The following is a 17,609-nucleotide window of genomic DNA, read 5'->3' on the forward strand; positions in this document are numbered from 1 at the left end:
CGTAGGCTGGAGGGATGGTAAACAGGGTGCTGGTGCCTCCAGGCCAGGATGTGGAACCAGAGCCCTGGGAGGGAAGGGGTGTTCTCTCCAGCCAGCAAGTCATGGGGCAAACCTGAATTCTGGGGTATGCAAGTATTGGCACTCGGGGGGTAAGGGAGGGGTGGGTCCGTGAAGCCTCCGGCCCCTGCATCCTGTGCCCAACAGGAAAGCAGCCCCAAGACAAATGACCACCCAGGACCAACGTCCAGCCAAACAGCAGCTTTATTAGTGATGCTGGATTCTTGACACACCAAACAGTGTGCACGCAAGTATTCCCTAGGGAGCCTCTGGAGGCAGGGACAACACTGTAGCACTTACACAGGAGTGATAGAAATAAAGCTTTGGTGTGTAGGTTTTCAGGAGAGCACAGGTTAACACTGCAAGACGAACACTTCACACAACACCAGCTCTCAATGTGGATTGGGTTTTTGGCCAAGGGGGTGAATTCTAAGTGACGAGACATTGGGGCCACTCCGGGGCCCGGCGTGAGGATGGCCCCTAGGGCTGGGGCTCGGCCCGGCCCTGCCGTTTCGCCTTCATCTGCAGGTACCGCCCTTTGCCTTCCTCAAAGCGCTTCTTCTCGTCCTCGGTCTCGGGCTGTGGACCACACACACAGAAACAAACAGGTTAGACCGGGGGCCAAGGCCGGGGCCCTGCCCCAGGAGGACTCAGAAGGCCCCACCAGGCTGCCAGGCACTGGCCTTGGGACCCACGGGAAGAAGTCCCTGTAGGGATGCCAGCAGCACAGGCACCCCCACACCACCCTTCACAGCAGGTGGAATCCCAAGCCCAGTGCCTCTATGGTAAGGAACTTCTGCTAGAAATGCAGATGATAAATGAAACGTGGGAAGGAAGGCCTAAAAGGCAACCTGTGGGTGTGAGGAAGGAAGAGGGTCCCTGCTGAGTGAGGGGAGGGCTGCGTTTGGTCCACACCCAGGGAATGCTAGGAGCTCACAGCCCCTGCCCCAAAGGCAAGTGGGGATAAGCACTGGGCTGGCTGTGTGACCTTAGGAAGGCCATTTTATTGTACCAGGAGCAATAGTGATCACTTTGTGGGCAGGGAGCCCGGGACGGCAGATGACCAGGAAGTGACTCCTTGGTTCCCACTCACCCCTTCTGTCGCTTTCCTCTGAGCAACCTAAGAAGCCATGTCCCCATACTCGGGGTAGGGGATGAGGGGGCACAGAGCCTACTGCTCAGAGGGAATTAGCTGGAGGATGGGTTTTGCCTGCCGACCTGGCACGACTGAACGGTGCCCCCTTTCACTTTTACGAGTAGCCTAGGTGGCTGTCAGTTTTAAGCATCAGACTTGGTTTTGGCTCAGGTCACGATCTCAGGGTGAGATTGAACCCTGCTTTGGGCTCCGTGCTCAGCAGAGTCTGCTAGAGGATTCTCTCTCTTCCTCTGCTCCTACCCCCTCTCTCCCACTCTCTCTCTCTAAACTAAAATTAAAAAAAAAAAAAAAAAAAAAAAAAGAGTGGCCTGGCCTGGCGCTAAGGGCAGCGGTCACTCCCCAAGGCCCCATCTATTCACTGCAAAGTTCCCTCTGGTCCGCCTTGCTCACGAATTCAGGTTGAAAGAGCTGCGCTGATTCCTCGGGGACGTTTCCTTGTGATACTTTAAGGGTGTCTGAAAGCCAAAGAAATGGGGCAGTTGCCCTTCATCCACAATGACACCAAGCCCCAGCAGCTATTTTTAGGCTCAAGTGTTTTACAGGCAAATGGTATATTGGCAAAAGAGAGAACAATCAGCCCGAGGATATAATGTCAGGTTAAACCAAATATCTCCTCCCCCTCAGCCTTCTCAGAAAGTGTTCGCTAAATGTCACCAGGTGTAAACTGTCAAAACCTCGTGGCGTAGAGCCAGTGGGACATTGGGTATTTAAAGAACTGGGATCATGCTCCTTATGGTGGCTCCGGTGCCTATTTGGAGTCTTCGGAGCACATGTGGGAAGTGGTGGCTTTCCAAGACGCGTTAGTGAAGATGGCCCTCCTGCTGCTCTGGTTTCATCTCTGGCTGACTTTTAAAAAAAATGAAATTTGAGGCCATGCAATTTAACCTGAAACAGCCTAGGGAAACAAAATGTTCTCTCGGTTAGAGCAGGCAGTGCTAAGGGGGGCCCTTCTGGGGGCAAGAGGGCCAGGGGGGCCATCCCTGTTGCTGAAGGCACTCCACAAAGACCAGGCCGCATTCTGATGGGGCTGGCTCCTGTGCAATGAAGGCATAACATGCCCAGCCAGGGCTTCTCCAATGCTTCCATGTGCATAAGTCCCCCAGGGATCTTACACATGCAGATTCTGATCCAGGGGGTCTAGGGGCCTGAGATTAATTTTTTTTTTAAGATTTTATTTATTTATTCATAGACACACAGAGAGAGGCAGAGACACAGGCAGAGGAAGAGAAGCAGGCTCCATGCAGGGAGCCCGATGCAGGACTCGATCCTAGGTCTCCAGGATCACACCCCAGGCTGCAGGCGGCGCCAAACCGCTGTGCCACCAGGGCTGCCCCTTGAGATTAATTTCTAACAAGCATCCGATGATGTGATGCTGCTGGCCTGGAGGCCACACTGAGTAGCAGGTCTCTGCTCTCTATCCATGGATCCCTGTACCAAATGGGGGACAGCCAAAGAGTCCAAGAATGCAAGGTGAAGGCCACCAGGCTGGAACAGTAGGGGCCTTCTCTTTCCCCGCTGTGGAACATGCTTGGTGTGGCTGAGGGGAACTGTGGCTCCTATCCATCTGCAGCCAAAGGCCACAGCTCAGGAGAACTGCATGGCAGAGCCCCTCCTCGGGGGTGGAGGACCAGCTCACGGGCAGAGTGTTTGGGTCCTGAAGGTGGCAAACAGGGGAGCTGGCTGAAGGGGAGAGCATGGGCTGGGCCACGTGCCAAGGGTCCTCCCAGCTCCAAAGGCCCAGCCCCTCTCTGTTGGGGGTTCTGGAGTTTCCATCCCTGGAGCAAGGAAAAGGCAAGAGGCTAGGAAAGAAAAGAACTTCTCAAAAACAAGAGCAAGAGCTTGGCATGGGCAAGGCAGCAGGATGGAGACTCATGGCCACCCAGGCCGTTTGCAGAGTCCACGGGAGCCAGGTCCAGCCTGATGGGAGGGGTGCCTTTCCATGTCTCCAGTCCATGCTTTCTACCACCATTTCTACAAACTGGCAGACATGGGATTTGCACAAGGAACGTGGTCCCCAAGTGCTTGTGTCACCAGCCAAAGGCTCTCAGGGCTCAGAAGAGCAGGGAAGGGTCCAGGGAAGAGCAGCAAATGGAGCCGTCCCCAGGGGCACCCTAGAGTGTGGGCAGAAGTGGGTCATTCAAGGGGTGTCTGGGTGGCTCGGTCAGTTAACCATCTGCTCAGGTTATGATCCCAGGTTCCTGGGATCAAGCCCAGTGTCAAGCTCCCTGCTCAGTGTGGAGCCTGCTTCTCCTTCCTCTGCACCTTCCCCCTGCTCATGTTCTCATGCTCTCAGTAAATAAAATAAATCTTAAAAAAAAAAAAAGAAAAAAGGGGCACCTGGGTGGCTCAGCGGTTGAGCATCTGCCTTTGGCTCAGGTCCTGATCCCAGGGTCCCGGGACCAAATCCCATATTGGGCTCCCCAGGAGGAGCCTGCTTCTCCCTCTGCCTATGTGTCTGCCTCTCTCTCTGTGTCTCTCATGAGAGAATAAAAATCTTAAAAAAAAAAAAAAAAAAAAGCAAAAAAACCCTTTTCTGACAGCTCTGGGAGATGCCTAGATAGACACTGGCTAGCACCACCTGCCTTCTGGATTGGGCTGGCCTGCCTTGGGACCCCCATCACACTGCAAGGTCCTTCCTGGAATGGCCTTTTTTTTTTTTTTTTTTTAAGATTTATTTATTCATGAAAGACACAGAGCAAGAGAGAGGCAGAGATACAGGCAGAGGGAGAAGCAGGCTCCATGCAGGGAGCCCAACATGGGACTCGATCCCGGGGCTCCAGGATCACACCCTGGGCTGAAGGCAGCACTAAACCGCTGAGCCACCCCGGCTGCCCAAGGAATGGCCTCTTCTTTCTGCTCCCAAACCAGCCCAGCCTCCCCTCTGGAGCTGGAGTGGGGGGCGGGGGGAGGGAAGGAGAAGGGGGTGGCAGCAGGGCTGGCTTATCTCTGGCTTTGCTGCTTACCCATCATAAGGCTCAGAGACTCACATATATTCCTTTTCTGTAAAATGGACCGGTATCCATCCTATAGGGTTGCTGGGGGTGGGTACCAAAGTCCTTTCAGCTGTCCCCACAATCGAGAGAAAGAAGCCCCCCAACTCTCCATCCATCTCTTGTATGAGTCCATTTATACCAAACATTTGGAGTAAGCACAACCACAGAACACAGGCTAGTAGTGCCAGGGCCTGGGGGAGGGATGAAAATGTTCTAAAATTGACCATGGCAATCGTTGCACAGCCCTGTGAATATACTAACAGCCGCTGGATTATATGCGGTAAATGGAGGAACTACGGTATGTGATCATAGCTCAGCACCACCAGCTGTGAACAGCCCTCCTCAACAGTTCAGAGTCAGAGAAGCTTCAGCATGGCCATGCCTCCCACCCCGATCGTGGCACACAAGGGGCTGCAGGGCAAAGGAAACGGTCAATTTAACTTGGCCCTCTCTCTACAGTGGCCAAGCTTGATTCGTTCATTCCCCACATGTGTCCCGAGCACCCCGTGTGCTGCTCTGTGCTAGGTGCAGGGACCCTGAGCAACAGCTTCTGGGGAGCAGCCTGCACTGAGTGAGTCCTGACACATGCCAGGACCGCACCAGCACATCAGAGTCTGCACAACAACCCACAAGCAGCACCAGTCATTACTGCTTCCCTTCTACTGATGACGATGTGCAGCAGAGAGAGGGTGAGTGGCTTGCCCAAGTGACAGCTGGTTAGTGGTAGGGCCTTGATTTGAACCTGGGCACGGCTGCTGATGTCCAGGTCATTCCATGCCAATGGGCTCTTATCGGTGGGCTCATCAGCGGCAATGGGGGACATGGTGACCCTCCAAAGTTGCCCTGGTGAATGGGAAGGGCCTGCCCTCCCAGAACAAGCCTAGAGCCCACTTGGACATGCAGCGGTGCAGCCCCTGGGTGCTTCTCCATCTGGGAGGGAACAAGCCCATGGGCACCAGCCACTGGACTGAAGGCACCCTCTCATTCTGGTGCCAGCCTGCCAGGAGATCACGATCAGAGGTGTGTTTCTGTCCCAGCCGCTCACTCCAGCCTTGGAGCTACTCACCCCTCAGGGGCCAACAGGCCATCAAGCCTTCCAAAATGTGTGCACCAAAGGCTCTGGATGCTTCTCTCACTAATTCAGTCAACGAGTGACTGGGGGCAGAGCCTGAAGTGCAGGTGATTCCCATCTATGCTGCTGGCACAAAACACGGTAAATTCTAGCGTCCACTCAGTGGAGGGAGAGGCCAGCGCCCAGCACCAACGTTCAATATTCCACAGCGAACTCAGCAGCTGGGATCTGCCCTCAGACAGAACTAACACCGTCTCGTGATGGATGTGGAGGCAGCTGGCCAGCTGCAGCGAGCCCGAGACATTCGCAAGGCCTTGGACGAAGGAGCCCGCCGAAGACTCATCTCTCTTTTGGTCTTGGCATGAGCCTCGTGAGCTGTGTGTTCTGGGCTCTGGAGCACCCCCCCACCAAGCCTGGGAGCAGTACTGGGTTGATATCAAGGCATGGAGCACCCACCCTAGGAGGGCTGCACCCCTCCCCTCACCTGGCTGCCCTGGATGACAGTCAAAGGCAGGGCGGCTCCTCGCTGCCACCCTGCAAACAGGGGTGGGCAGGGCAGCGTCTCTGTTCTCTGTGCTGGCACAGTCCCTGCCCTGCTGGCTGGAGGACGTTCGGCCTCCCTAGGCCGTGGGTTCTGACAAACAGCCTTCCCAGCCAAGTGACGAAGAGAGGCCACCACTTCCCCACCGGGTGTGAAGCCGACAGAACAGACAGATGGCTGCCTGCACGCGGCCCCCGCCCACGGCCCAGCTGCTGCCTCCTTGCATCCCATCTCCCTCCATCCGGCAAAGTAAATAAATACATAAGTTGTTGGCTGTTGCTGTTTTTAATGGAGGGCTGGGGGGTGGCGGGGAGAAGGAAAAAGCTCTTCCGTGGGAAATCACATTTGCCTTCAAGTGCCTGGAGTTGTGGGCAGGAAGAGGGCTCGGGACCATAGGGTGATAGCTCTCGATGGCCCGAGCACCACACTGGCACCCTGGTCAAGGGTTGGGGGGGGGGGGGGCTCGGACCTTGGAGCACCACATCCCAGGGCATGAGGAGGTGCCCACGTGGTGGAAGGGACGGTGGACGGGTGGGCCACAGGGGCTTGGCCCCCGCCCTCCCCGGCAAGCTTCACCCACCTATAAATTGGGGACTCTAGAGTGTGGCATGGCCAGGCATTTCTTGCAGTGCCAGCAGAAGGCTGCCCATGTGCAGGAGTCACGCCATGTATGCATGTGCATACCCATGAGGTAGCCATGTCGCAGACAGGAGTCCTTACTATCTGCCAACCCACAGCACTGCCCGTGGGGGAGAGGGGTGGGTGGCCCTGGGGGTCATCTTCACAGCTGGCCACAGAGACCAGGGCTCGAAGATGCCCCTGCCCCTCTGCTCAGGGAGCCCCGTGGCTCCCGCCTGCCAGCTGCAGGGGCCTCAGATCTGCGTCCTCTCCCTCCCTCCTCCTGCTTTCCTGCCAGATGCTGTCTTCCAGGCTCCCTTCCACGGGAGGGAAGCCTGTGGCTCGCAGAGCCTAACGGTGCAGACCAAATGTTTTCCAGTTTGCATTTTCTGTGCTGCGAGAACACACATTTGGAACTTGGCACGGAGGGCGAGTGACTAAGTTCCACCCTTGGTAAAATCAATAGCTTGTCCTTTTTGTAATTAACGAATGTCTGGTGTGAAGAGGGTTTCCCGTGGTGACAGAACAACTTCCTGCGAGCCGGAGGGACACAGACATTCTTAATTAGGAAACCATGCACGCACCCTCTCCCGTCTTTGTAATGGGAGACAGGAGGGATCTTGGGACAATTGTGCAGGCAATTAGGATGTCTTCTGATGACTGGGGCCACTCAGCACAGGACGAACTTGGCATCCGGGACTCCTAGCCTAGCAAGCAGTCCTGTCCCCAGAGTGGGGCTCCCCCCATGGACACCATGGACACAACCTCAGCAGGCGGGTCCGTGCACCTGGGAAGCCACCCCTGAGGGCAGGCAGGTGACAGAGCTCTCACCACTTGGCCTGAGGCACCCACAGGGGGCTCATCGTGGCGGCCTCCACTGGCAGCTCTAACAGTGAGATGGCTGTAGAACCTTGAGCACTCTCATTGGGGCTCCTCACCCCGCTGCTAGGCTCAGCCTCCAGCATGTCTGCTCTGCTGTGCAGCCAAGGACTCCCCTAGGAGAGGCTGGCCGCATGGGGCCACGGGAAAGGCAGGGGAGGGGGGCAGTCTCTGGTAGAGAAGGTGAAGAGGACTCAGTCCTATTGGCCAGCTTCCCCCAGGTATTGGGGGTGTCACAGCACTTGCTCCTCACACCTGGGCTGACACGGCTGTCCTCTCTGGACAGTGATAAAGACCGTAACTGCCATTTGCAGAGGCTGGGCCTGGCCTCACTTGAGTCCTCGGCCCCATGTGTGTGCATGTGCTGTGTGCTGAGTCTGTCTTTCCTGCCGTCTGTCTGAAGCCAGCACTGTGCCTGGGACACAGTGAGGGCCTAGGACACATCTGCTGAATGAGTGATGAGCAAACCAAACCGAAGAGCAAAACAAAAGAGCCTTAATTCCAAATTGGTGTAGTCTTTTTGTTAAAGATCCAAAACCAGTGGTTTTGCTCATAGGACACACAGTTAAGCATCATCTGTCCCCACTCCAGTCTAAAGCTCAGCCCACTGACGGGCTCAAAGGAGCCTACATGGGTGACAAAGGCATGAGCAGGAGCGTACAGCGTGCCAAGGTGGGGATGAAGCCCCCAGAAGCAGGAGCTCCTCCCCTGCTGGCAGTGCTGACATGCTTCACCCTGAGTCTGTGTGTGCGAGCACGCAGGGAGGCCCTTCTGCATCCTTCCTACCACCAAGCTGGGACAGAGAGAGGGGTCCAGGGCCTGTTTCTTACCCGTACCTCTGAGTACACTTTGAGTACTGTGTCCCTGGATTCACAGGGCCTTTGCCACGGGACTCCACCTTGCAGAGAAAGCATGGTGCCACCAGGCAGCAGGTTTTCATATAAGCTGGGGGTGGGTGGCACCACATTCCACCCTGGGGCACACCAGGCACGAGGCTGTCCTGCTGCACACCCCTCCGTGGGGGTCAGCAACCTTCATAGGTCTCTCCCCTCATTTACTGTCCAACGTAGCTGCAGCGGAACCTGGGGCTCCCTGACATACTGGGATCCCGCCTTTCCAATGTAGGTCTCCCCCACGGGACTCCCCTCCTGCAGCTGCCTTCTGGCAACCACACAGAATCAGGCCTAATGTTGCCCTCTGAGAGCCCGCCTCTGGGTTTCCAGCTCTAAGGAAATTAAAACAGCAAGGGGTTCCCTGGACTTGAAAACAACGCCAACGAAGCAACAAGACTGGTATTTCATGAGTAGAAACCACCAGCATTTTAACAAGAAAAGGTTTATCACTGGTGCCATGAGCCCTCCCATTTGGACACCAGGCTGGTGAATGTTAACTGAGTGGTCTCCAAAACACATGCCACTTGGGCAAAGAGGCCGTTAGGGAGCAGCCAGGGACACAGTGGAGTTTCCGAGGGCATGGTCGGAGGAAGAGCCTGGGCTCAGCAGAGCATGTGAAGGCCGTGCAGGTGGGGCACCCACAGCTGAGATTCTCCTAGGCCACCGACATTCTCCAGCACTAAGCTTTTGGGTGAAAGGAGCAGCTTCAGGATGCTGGCATTATCTCATCACAAGACAGAATCTCTGTGAAGCCTCCAGAACCAAGGGAGAGAACAGAACACTGGGCGGAGAAGCTTGGTGAGCAGTCCAGTCCCTGACACACCCCCGTGCAAGGAAGCAGCGAGTACAGCTTCCCTTGGTACCGTGGCTGCTCATACCCTTCCAGGAACAGGGTTGAGCTGCTGCACTACAGTGCATCTGAATTTCTGAAGTCAGGGAGTAACTGGAAGTCATTCTAGTACAGTGAGCATCCAGGATGCTGACATGTCTTCCCAGGCAGGAAGGGGCTGGTGGGGTGGGTGCCCTCCGAGCACGCGTTCTCACTGTACTCTGGGTAGAGCTCACCGGCTGGGGTAAGCCTTGCTCTAAAAGGACAGAGGGATGGCCACCCGATTTCCTCACCACCTCCCGTTTTAACCTAGAAAATACTTTCTTGTCATTCAGTGGCTGAGGCTGAGGCTGCTGGGTCTAGGCCCTGGTCCACTGTGCCTCAGCCTTTCCTGGTGGTCCTCACGTTTCTGGAAACTAAAAAGGTCTGGAAAAAAATCACCCATAGGTGGTGTTGGGACCAACTCGATGCCAGGTCCCCAAGTGGCTTCCTCCATCTCTCTGCACAGGCCCCTCTCCAGCCCCACTCAGTGAAATCTGGGGCGTGTCCTCTACCCCCAAGGTCAGAGGTTGTAGCCACAGAGAGGCCTTCAGAGGGAGGCAGGGCAGCAAGGGGCCCTGGACTTGGTGTCCAGACCAGCAGCCTGGCTCCATGCTCTGCATTTGCCTCTTTAATGATTAGCCTGGGAAGTGCCGGCAGCTGCTGGACTCGGTGCAGCCTCCCTAGCATAAAATATTCATCAAGAAAAACCCCAAACAGCAACGCTGTCTTCCGTGTCAGCTGGGCCCTGGGGATGGAAGCTAAAAATAGACGGGAGGTAGAAGAATTGCTGACAGCAGGGGGTGGGGGTGGCGAGGAGGGGAGGAGGGCTGAGTGCCCCCCATGGGCACACACATTGGCTGTGGGGAGCACATGGGCTTTGGGAGACAGACGCTGCTCAGATGGTGGTCCTCGAGTGCCAGGGACAGGCTGGAGCTAAAAACCCCTCTCTGGGGTGTCACCAGCCCTCCCTGCCAGAGGCTGGGCCCCAGGACACCTTCATGAAGAATCAAAGACCATCTTTAATTAGCAAGCAGTAACATCCAGGATCAGCATGAGGACATCGCTAACCCCTGGCCCCTTAAACCCAGGGATTTGGTCACTGTCCCCGTCATTCAAGCAGGTGTCTTTTCCCACCATCCTTCTGCAGCCCTGCTAGGCACCAGTACCTCTTTCTCTGGACTGGCCCTCACCTAGGACTGACATCCCCCTGTCCCATGTCATGGGTCTCTAGAAAGGACACAGACAGCTTGCTGGATCTATAGACTGGCCCAGACCCAGGACTGCTTCCTGTGTCTGTGAAGGTCATAGTACCCCCACAAAGGGCTCCCTGACCGCAGGTACTCTCCACAGGAGACTGGACCCCTCTCAGCCGCAGCACTGGTCTACCCAGTGGGCTGAGTTCTGGGGTGCATGTAAGGTGGGGGCTGCAGGGGCAGCCATGGCCCCTTCAAACAAGCCCACAGCAGCTGCTGAGCTCTTGGGCGGGTGAGCCTTACAAGTCAGCAATGGTTAGCACTTTGGACCTTGCCAGAAAACCCTGTCAATTCATGTTTACTCAGAATGGGCCTCTGCAAAATGAAGATGGTTTGACTCCTTGACTGTTCTTATTCTCATACCCATTTGGGGAGCCCTGTAGGCTTCTGTACCCACTCAGATGACAGGAGAGGAAAGAGCCCAAGTAGTCAGAAGGCTGGGTCCCGGGGCTGGGCCTAGCAAGGATCAGCTGGGTGGCCTCAGGTGTCTTCCTGTCCCCTTCCCCCTCTTATGGGTGGCCACCTCTGGCCCCCAGGGCTCAAATCCCTGGTTCCTTTTACCTGGATAGTCTCTGGGAAACAGCTCCCCTGCCCCTAACACCAGGCCCTGCTGCAATGCAGCCCTGTCCAACAAGGCCCTCCTTGGAAGGGACCTACTCAGGTAGCGACAACTGTCTCAGGGGATGCCGATCCCCTACCTCCTGCTTCTTCCCTTGTGACCCTCAGGAGCATCTAACACAGTCCAGTGTCCCTACCTGCTCCCCCCAGGAGGGCAGCAGTTCCAGCAGAGCACAATGAACAGCAGCAGACAAGTGTGAAGCTCCCAGAATCCTCCTCCATCCTTTGTGGTGCTCACTAGGGCTGTCCCCCCAGTACAGATGCAGAAACAGGTGCACCAAATACGAGCCAGGGACCACACCATTAGAACTCCTGGAGCCCTGACCAGAAGCAGGTGGCAGGATACCCACACTCACGTGTGTGCCTGACAGTATGAGCGTGCCTGCAACAGTGAGGGGAGGGAGGCCCTGGGGTGTTTAGGGACCTGCAGATGCCAACTGTCCAGCAGGGCACTGAGCAGTGGGGTGGAGAAAGATGGCTGGAGAGGTGAGCAAGCCCATGAGGCCCCCACAGGCATTTTCCTGAGCCCCTCTGTTCTGGGCATCTTGGAGTCACATACCAGGCCAGGGCTGGATCCAAAACAAATGCATATGCACCAGAGGGTTTGAGATGGTGCTGGGTGCCCAGAGATGGTATGGGGATAGGAGAGAGTCACTGGGCAGTGGTGGGGTCAGGCTTTATCTTGAGTGTGCAGGGAAGACCATCTAAGGACAAACTCTCTGAAAAACAGTGGAAAGAGCTGACTCCATGATGGTCTGAGGGAAGGTGTCCAGGCAGAGAACAGCATGTGCAAAGTCCCCGAGGCAGGAATGAGTCTGGAGGCCGAGGCCAGAAAAGCCAACTTTGCTGTGCTGTACTGTGTTGATGGCACAGAGGCTGCTGAGCAGATCAGGCAGGAGAGGGAGAAAATCTGATTTTAACAAACTCCCTTGGCTCCAGTGTGGGGTCAGAGCAAGGGCAGCAGGAATGGAGGAGGCAGGACAACTCAGGGCTGAGCAGGGATCCAGCCATGGATGCGGCCTAGAGACAGTGGGTATGGTGGGGTAAGCAAGAGACAGGACAGAGGAACCAGGCACATTCTCAGACTCACTGAGTAGAGGGAACCCGTGAGGACCAGTGGGGTTTTTTTGGGGAAAGATAACGAGTTCAGTTCAAGATAAATCATGTTTGAGGTGCATGTGGAGACCCTATGGGAGAGAGGCAGAGCTGGCAAAGGGCAGGTGGAGACAGGCTGCAGGGGAGGCCCCACAGCCACACCACGGGTCTCACTACCATGGTGGCCTGTGTGCTAACACCCCCTACACACACAGGGTCTCGGGGGGCCTCAGGCAGGCCACCAGCCACAGGGCTGTCCTCAGCATGTGGAGAAAGCAGAATGGGAGAGCCTTGTTCCCAGTCGGCGTGAGAAGTGAGGTCTTAGTTACAGTGTGTCTGTTACGAAGGTTTTCATTGGCTGGGGCCACAAAAGTGCCAGGTGCTCAAGAGAACTTACCCTGCCCAGGCCACTCTGCCCCCTCACCCTCACCCCACAGAGGCAGGAAGCTCCGACCATGGCCCCAGAGGAGTGGCCTCTAGCAACAGATGTGCAGTGTGGCTCGAGGAGAAATAAGGGGCTGGACCCACACCCAGGACTGGATGGAGGACCCTCCACAAGTGCCTGAGTCTTGCTGATCTGAGGGGTCCTTGCAGGCTGACAGCGAAGCCAGCAGCGGGGCCCCACTCCCCAGGGCTGGGGCGGTGTTGGCTTTGAGGAGTGGGCAGCGGGTTCGTTGGCAGGTGCTCCAGGCGCGACCCCTACTGTGACCGAGCTGGTAAACGATGTGTGAGGCTTATGGTAAAGCCATCATTGGCCTCGAGAGATCGGGAAGCAGCGTGCATGCATTTGTCCATTCATTCCCTCAATACACAGTTCCCAAGCACCTCCCAGCCGAGCATCCTCACCACCCACCCACCACCTTCCCCATTCCCCACCTTGAACCTCGGCTCCCTGACTCTCAAGTGCCCCATGGCCAGCACTTGTCAATTTGTTGGGATTCCAGCTGCAAGACCCTTCAGGATTGCAATGGCAGCAGCCCACATGGGGGGCTGTGTGGACAGACACCTGCCACCTCTCTCTGCATGCCCAGGTCAGAGCCTGGGCAGGTGGCCGGGGCAGGGAAGGGCCATGAGATTCCCAGGTCCAGCCCTGTGATGTAGGGGTCTGGCCTGGTCCCCATCAAGCAGGACACTCAGGCCAAGACTCCTTGAGAAACTGTCCCTTGGGAAGGTCCTTAGCCCCTTTCATACATAGTATTGGGAACCCCTGGGCTCTGTACTAACCCTCCAGGGGGAACCCCCAGAGCAAGTAGCTGGTGAAGAGGTTTCTTGTCCTGTCTGCCTGGTCTGACCTTACAGTCTACAGGGGCAGTGCAGCCAAGGTCACTGGGCCAGGGAGCCACCAGGCCAGGGCCCTCCTCCCCAGAATGTGCTCATAGGACTCAGTCTTCCCTGGAAGCTCTATGCGTGCTGACTGGGCACCCCCAGCAGGGCAGGTGGTCACTCACCACGAGTTGGGGCACAGGCAGTGACTTGCCCTCCTGGCTCAGGGACACATAGGTGAAGAAAGCACTGGCAGCCCGGTAGCGCTTCTGTGAGTTGTCCACCACGGGGTCGGCATCCACCAAGACCTCGATCTCCATGGATTTATTGCTTGTGAAAGTCATGCGCCCAGAGATGGTAATGACACAGCCTGCAGAGCACACACAGGGGGTTAGCCGAGGGCGCAGATGGAGGAGCCGGGTGCAGGGGAGGGCACGGATGGCAGGGTCACTGAGGGCGTTAGAGGACACCTGGTTAGGCAGCGTCTACAACTACAAGGACATCAAAACGATGAGCTCTCACAGTGCCTCGTTAGTAGCCTTGAATGTTTACCTTCCTCGGGAGCAGGCGTTTACTCTCAAGATTTCTGTGAACATTCAGAGTGGTGGCCGTCACCTGGCAACCCGGCCCCCAACCTACTTTTGGGTGGCTGCAGGGTGAGCTGGTTCTGTTCCTCAAAAGTAACACTGAGGCCAAGCCAACCCACACTGTCCACACCATGGCCTTACTTGTGCCACACAGCTGCCCCATGTTTGTCTAAGCGCCACTCAAGAACCTCCTTCTATCCTCCTAGTACCTTCCCAGCATCCTGGCTACCGTTCCTGATGCCAGTGTGATGGCAGCCTCAGGTGCCTGGGAAGGCCAGCGCTCACCTGACCATGTTCCTACATCCCCCAGAGCTGCTGTGTGCACTTCAGCCCACATCCTCCTCCACTTACGTCCAGGCTCTCCTCTCATCAGGCTGGCTCATGGGACCAGAGCTCTCCTCAGAGCCATGGACACTACCTTCCCACAACATACCCATGGCCCTGTCGTAGGTTAGGGTCCCCAGGTGCTCACCTCCCGCCTGGACCAATGTGGTTTCCTTTGTTGATTGTGATGAAGTCCAAAGTCCTACATTCCTGTAACACCATTCCAGGTGACCCACTCCCTCTCAACCTCAACCCCAACCTCCCTGTATCCCCAGTGGGATGGCCTCTGGGCCATGACTATCCACCCTGGCAGCTACTTCTCAACCTAGAGTGGCTCTTCTGCCCCCACCCTCCTGTACGTGGGCTCTTGCCTACCATCCAGCCTTGCTCCCTTCACCTCACGGAGCCCCGTTTTTCCCTATAAACAGACATGCCTTGCCTCACAGGCTAACTACAAGGAAGACACGAGATGAACAAAGTGCTAACCTTGTGCCCCAAGGCAGAAGGCACTCAGCGGAATCATTATCATCACCAATGGTATGGTTCTGGACCACAAGGCAGCACTAATCCTCAGGGATTTATAGAGGAAGGGCTGATATCTGGTTGCACCCCTAGCAAGGTGTTATGTTATGAGAACAGCTCACCCAGCCCCCACTCCCTGGAACCACTGCTGGCTGTGGGGACCTTTCAACAACTCTGGGAACCCCGAGGTCCTAGCTCCAAGGAGACAAGTGCTACAAGACACATTTAAAGACCCGGAAAGACGGACAAGTCAAGACAGTTTGGTGAGTTAGGGGTGAGTGTGTGGGCAGGCTAGAAGCAGTTATTTCAGGTTATCAAGTACCAGAATGTTCCATGCCACATCCAGTGTCATACTTACAGGGAGTGCTTCATGTCCTGAACAGCCATTTCCGGGAGGGAAGGAAGGAAGGTCAGTGACAAGTGCCATTATGTGAGCTATAAGGGTAGGGTCATGAACAAAGCACCCAGCACACACCTGGGGCTCAGCTCAAGGGTCAAGGGTCAGTGGGCAAGTCCTGCCACTCTTCTGGAGGGAGCTGCCTCCGTGACCAACAGGGACACACCACTCATAAGCTCACTAGGCTCTGCCCAAATCACAGAAGGGTCAGCAGCCGGGATGCAGTGGCTCCTTGCACCCAGAGCAGAATGGGAAAGGTACAAATGCACTTCTCTGTGTTTTTCTTTTTCTTTCTTTTCTTTCTTTCTTTCTTTCTTTCTTTCTTTCTTTCTTTCTTTCTTTTTCTTTCTTCTTCTTCTTCTTCTTTTTTTTTTTTTTTTTTTTTTTTTAAGATTTTACTTATTTATTCAGGAGAGACACAAAAGGAGAGAGGCAGAGACACAGGCAGAGGTTCCATGCAGAGAGCCCAATATGGGACTTGATCCTGGGGCTCCAGGATCACACCCTGGGCTGAAGGCAGCGCTAAACCACTGAGCCATCCGAGCTGCCCTCCCTATGTTCTTTCTATAATTGTGTCCCCTCTACCCTCTGAGAACCTGTGATCTCCACGGGTACTCTGCTGAGAAATGTAACAGATCAATTCTGCGTATGGTTTCGGGAGGTTAGGACATCCCTGAAGTGCTCCGTGTCCCCAAGTTGAAGGCTATGTTTTGAATGACCCCTTAGGTGCACTCATTTGGAAGCATGGTCACAGCCTGTGTCTGAGTGAACCTGGCATGAACGAGGCACCACAGACATGTCCGTGGACCAGCCTAGAGTACAACCGACCACATTCAGCCAGGGTCTACGTGCCTTTTAAGAGAACACACAGCATCCAGGCTCAACCTGCTCATCTCCAGTGACTGCCACTCCTATCTCATAAGGCCAGAGGTCAGTGGGGGCAGGTGCTCACAGCCTGGAAAGTGGTGAGGACAGAGGCCATCATGTGCAGGGTACTGGTGGACAGAACCTGCTCTGAGGCTCAGCCTGGGCTGGCTTCTCTTCCTGCCCTTCCTCGAGGCTCCTGCAGTGATTTCTCACTGGATCAGAGCCTGAACCAGGTGCCTGCAGGCCCCTTTACCATACAGGCTGGGTGAGGCTGAAGAGCCACCATGTCAACGTGGTTCACTGGGGAACATGGGGCTTGGACACAAAGCCAGAAGCAGGATGCTCAGAGATCTCATGGAGATCTTTCCCATGAGTTCCGGCTCATTCCATCCCAGGTACAGGGGCAGGACCACAGAAAGGGTTGCCAGGCCAACCCCGAACCCAGCCTGAAATGCTGGGAGACCACCTGACACACGGAAGGATGCCAATCAGTGGTCGCCGGCTTGTGTTCTTGTTCACTTCTGTTTGCCCGAGGAGCTGCAGACAGGGGATCAGGACCCGCTGGGCACAGTAGCCACGTGCTCCAAGGCTCTCTGTGGGGGACAGTGTTGGCTGAGCGGTCACTGAAACACTGCCTGGGGACATTTCCACTAGGTTACATGTCCAAATCCACCCAAAGAATGGCTTGTTTGTTTAAAAGACTGGGTGTGATCAGCTAAAGGGGGAAAACAGTTGCTATCATTGGTGCTTGGAGCCATGAGCCCACCCAGGATAGGCTCATGGTGTTAGGCTACCTCCCAGCCCTGGGGAAGGGAGGCCAGGAGAGGGCACCCAGTTCTCTGAGCTGCCGAAGTGGGAACAGCCAGCCATTCCCTACTGAGCATCTCCATGAAAGAAAGGTAGGCTCTCTGAGGCCTGGAGCAGCCCCGAGATGGCCCTGGGGAGGACCCTGGAATCCAGGCTCTGGGGTACACTGGGCAGGCAGCCAGCCAGGAACTACACAGTCAGTGCCTTGGCTTCCTCATCTGCAAACAGGCACAGGGGCAGCTGTCTCTCAGGGAGATTGTGAGGAACTGCTGAGCCTGCCAACGTGGTCAGCTGGAGGTCACTTGCCCACATTAATTATGTCACGTGGATGTAAGCCCAGGATAGAAATTTCTGGTAGGGTCTGGGTACTCTTCTGCTTAACAGCCCTCCAGGAAATGCCACCTTAAGTCCAAGGGCAGAGTGTGCCCACTTAATACTCTCAGAGTCGTTGGGTGGAGAAATCCCATTGGTACGGAATAAGAAGCAACGTCTAAAACAAATCACGTTTTTCTTCTGGAGGGGGCATGTATACACAGGCCAAGAAGCTGCTTCTAAGACTGTCTATATGACTAAAACAGGCTACTGCATTAGCAAGGGAGATTTTCTGTTTTCAGCTTGTGAAGAACACAGGGTAGCGAAGCATTAAAAAAACCTGCCATTTAAGGGGAGGCCTGGGTGGCTCAGTGGTTGGGCATCTGCCTTGGCTCAGGTTGTGATCCTGAGGTCCTGGGATCAAGTCCTGCATCAGGCTCCCCCAGGGAGTCTGCTTCTCCCTCTTTCTCTATGTCTCTCATGA

The 17,609-nt window shown here is 55.6% G+C and overlaps 1 protein-coding gene across 3 annotated transcripts in view; it reads right to left on the bottom strand.

The window, feature by feature from the left end:
- Positions 1 to 243: 243 nt before the first annotated feature.
- ACOT7 (acyl-CoA thioesterase 7) overlaps positions 244 to 17,609 on the bottom strand; it is a 100,953-nt gene continuing 83,587 nt past the window's right edge. For all 3 annotated transcript variants that reach the window (XM_072731130.1, XM_072731131.1, XM_026005117.2), the window contains 2 exons: positions 13,495 to 13,679; positions 244 to 636 (listed from right to left, as the gene is read on the bottom strand). In XM_072731130.1, coding sequence (XP_072587231.1) covers positions 538 to 636; positions 13,495 to 13,679 — 284 coding nt within the window. In that variant the 3' untranslated portion in view covers positions 244 to 537. The remainder of the gene's footprint in view (positions 637 to 13,494; positions 13,680 to 17,609) is intronic.

This window comes from Vulpes vulpes, chromosome 12, assembly GCF_048418805.1.
Source record: "Vulpes vulpes isolate BD-2025 chromosome 12, VulVul3, whole genome shotgun sequence".
In the NCBI taxonomy this organism is placed as follows: Eukaryota; Metazoa; Chordata; class Mammalia; order Carnivora; family Canidae; genus Vulpes; species Vulpes vulpes.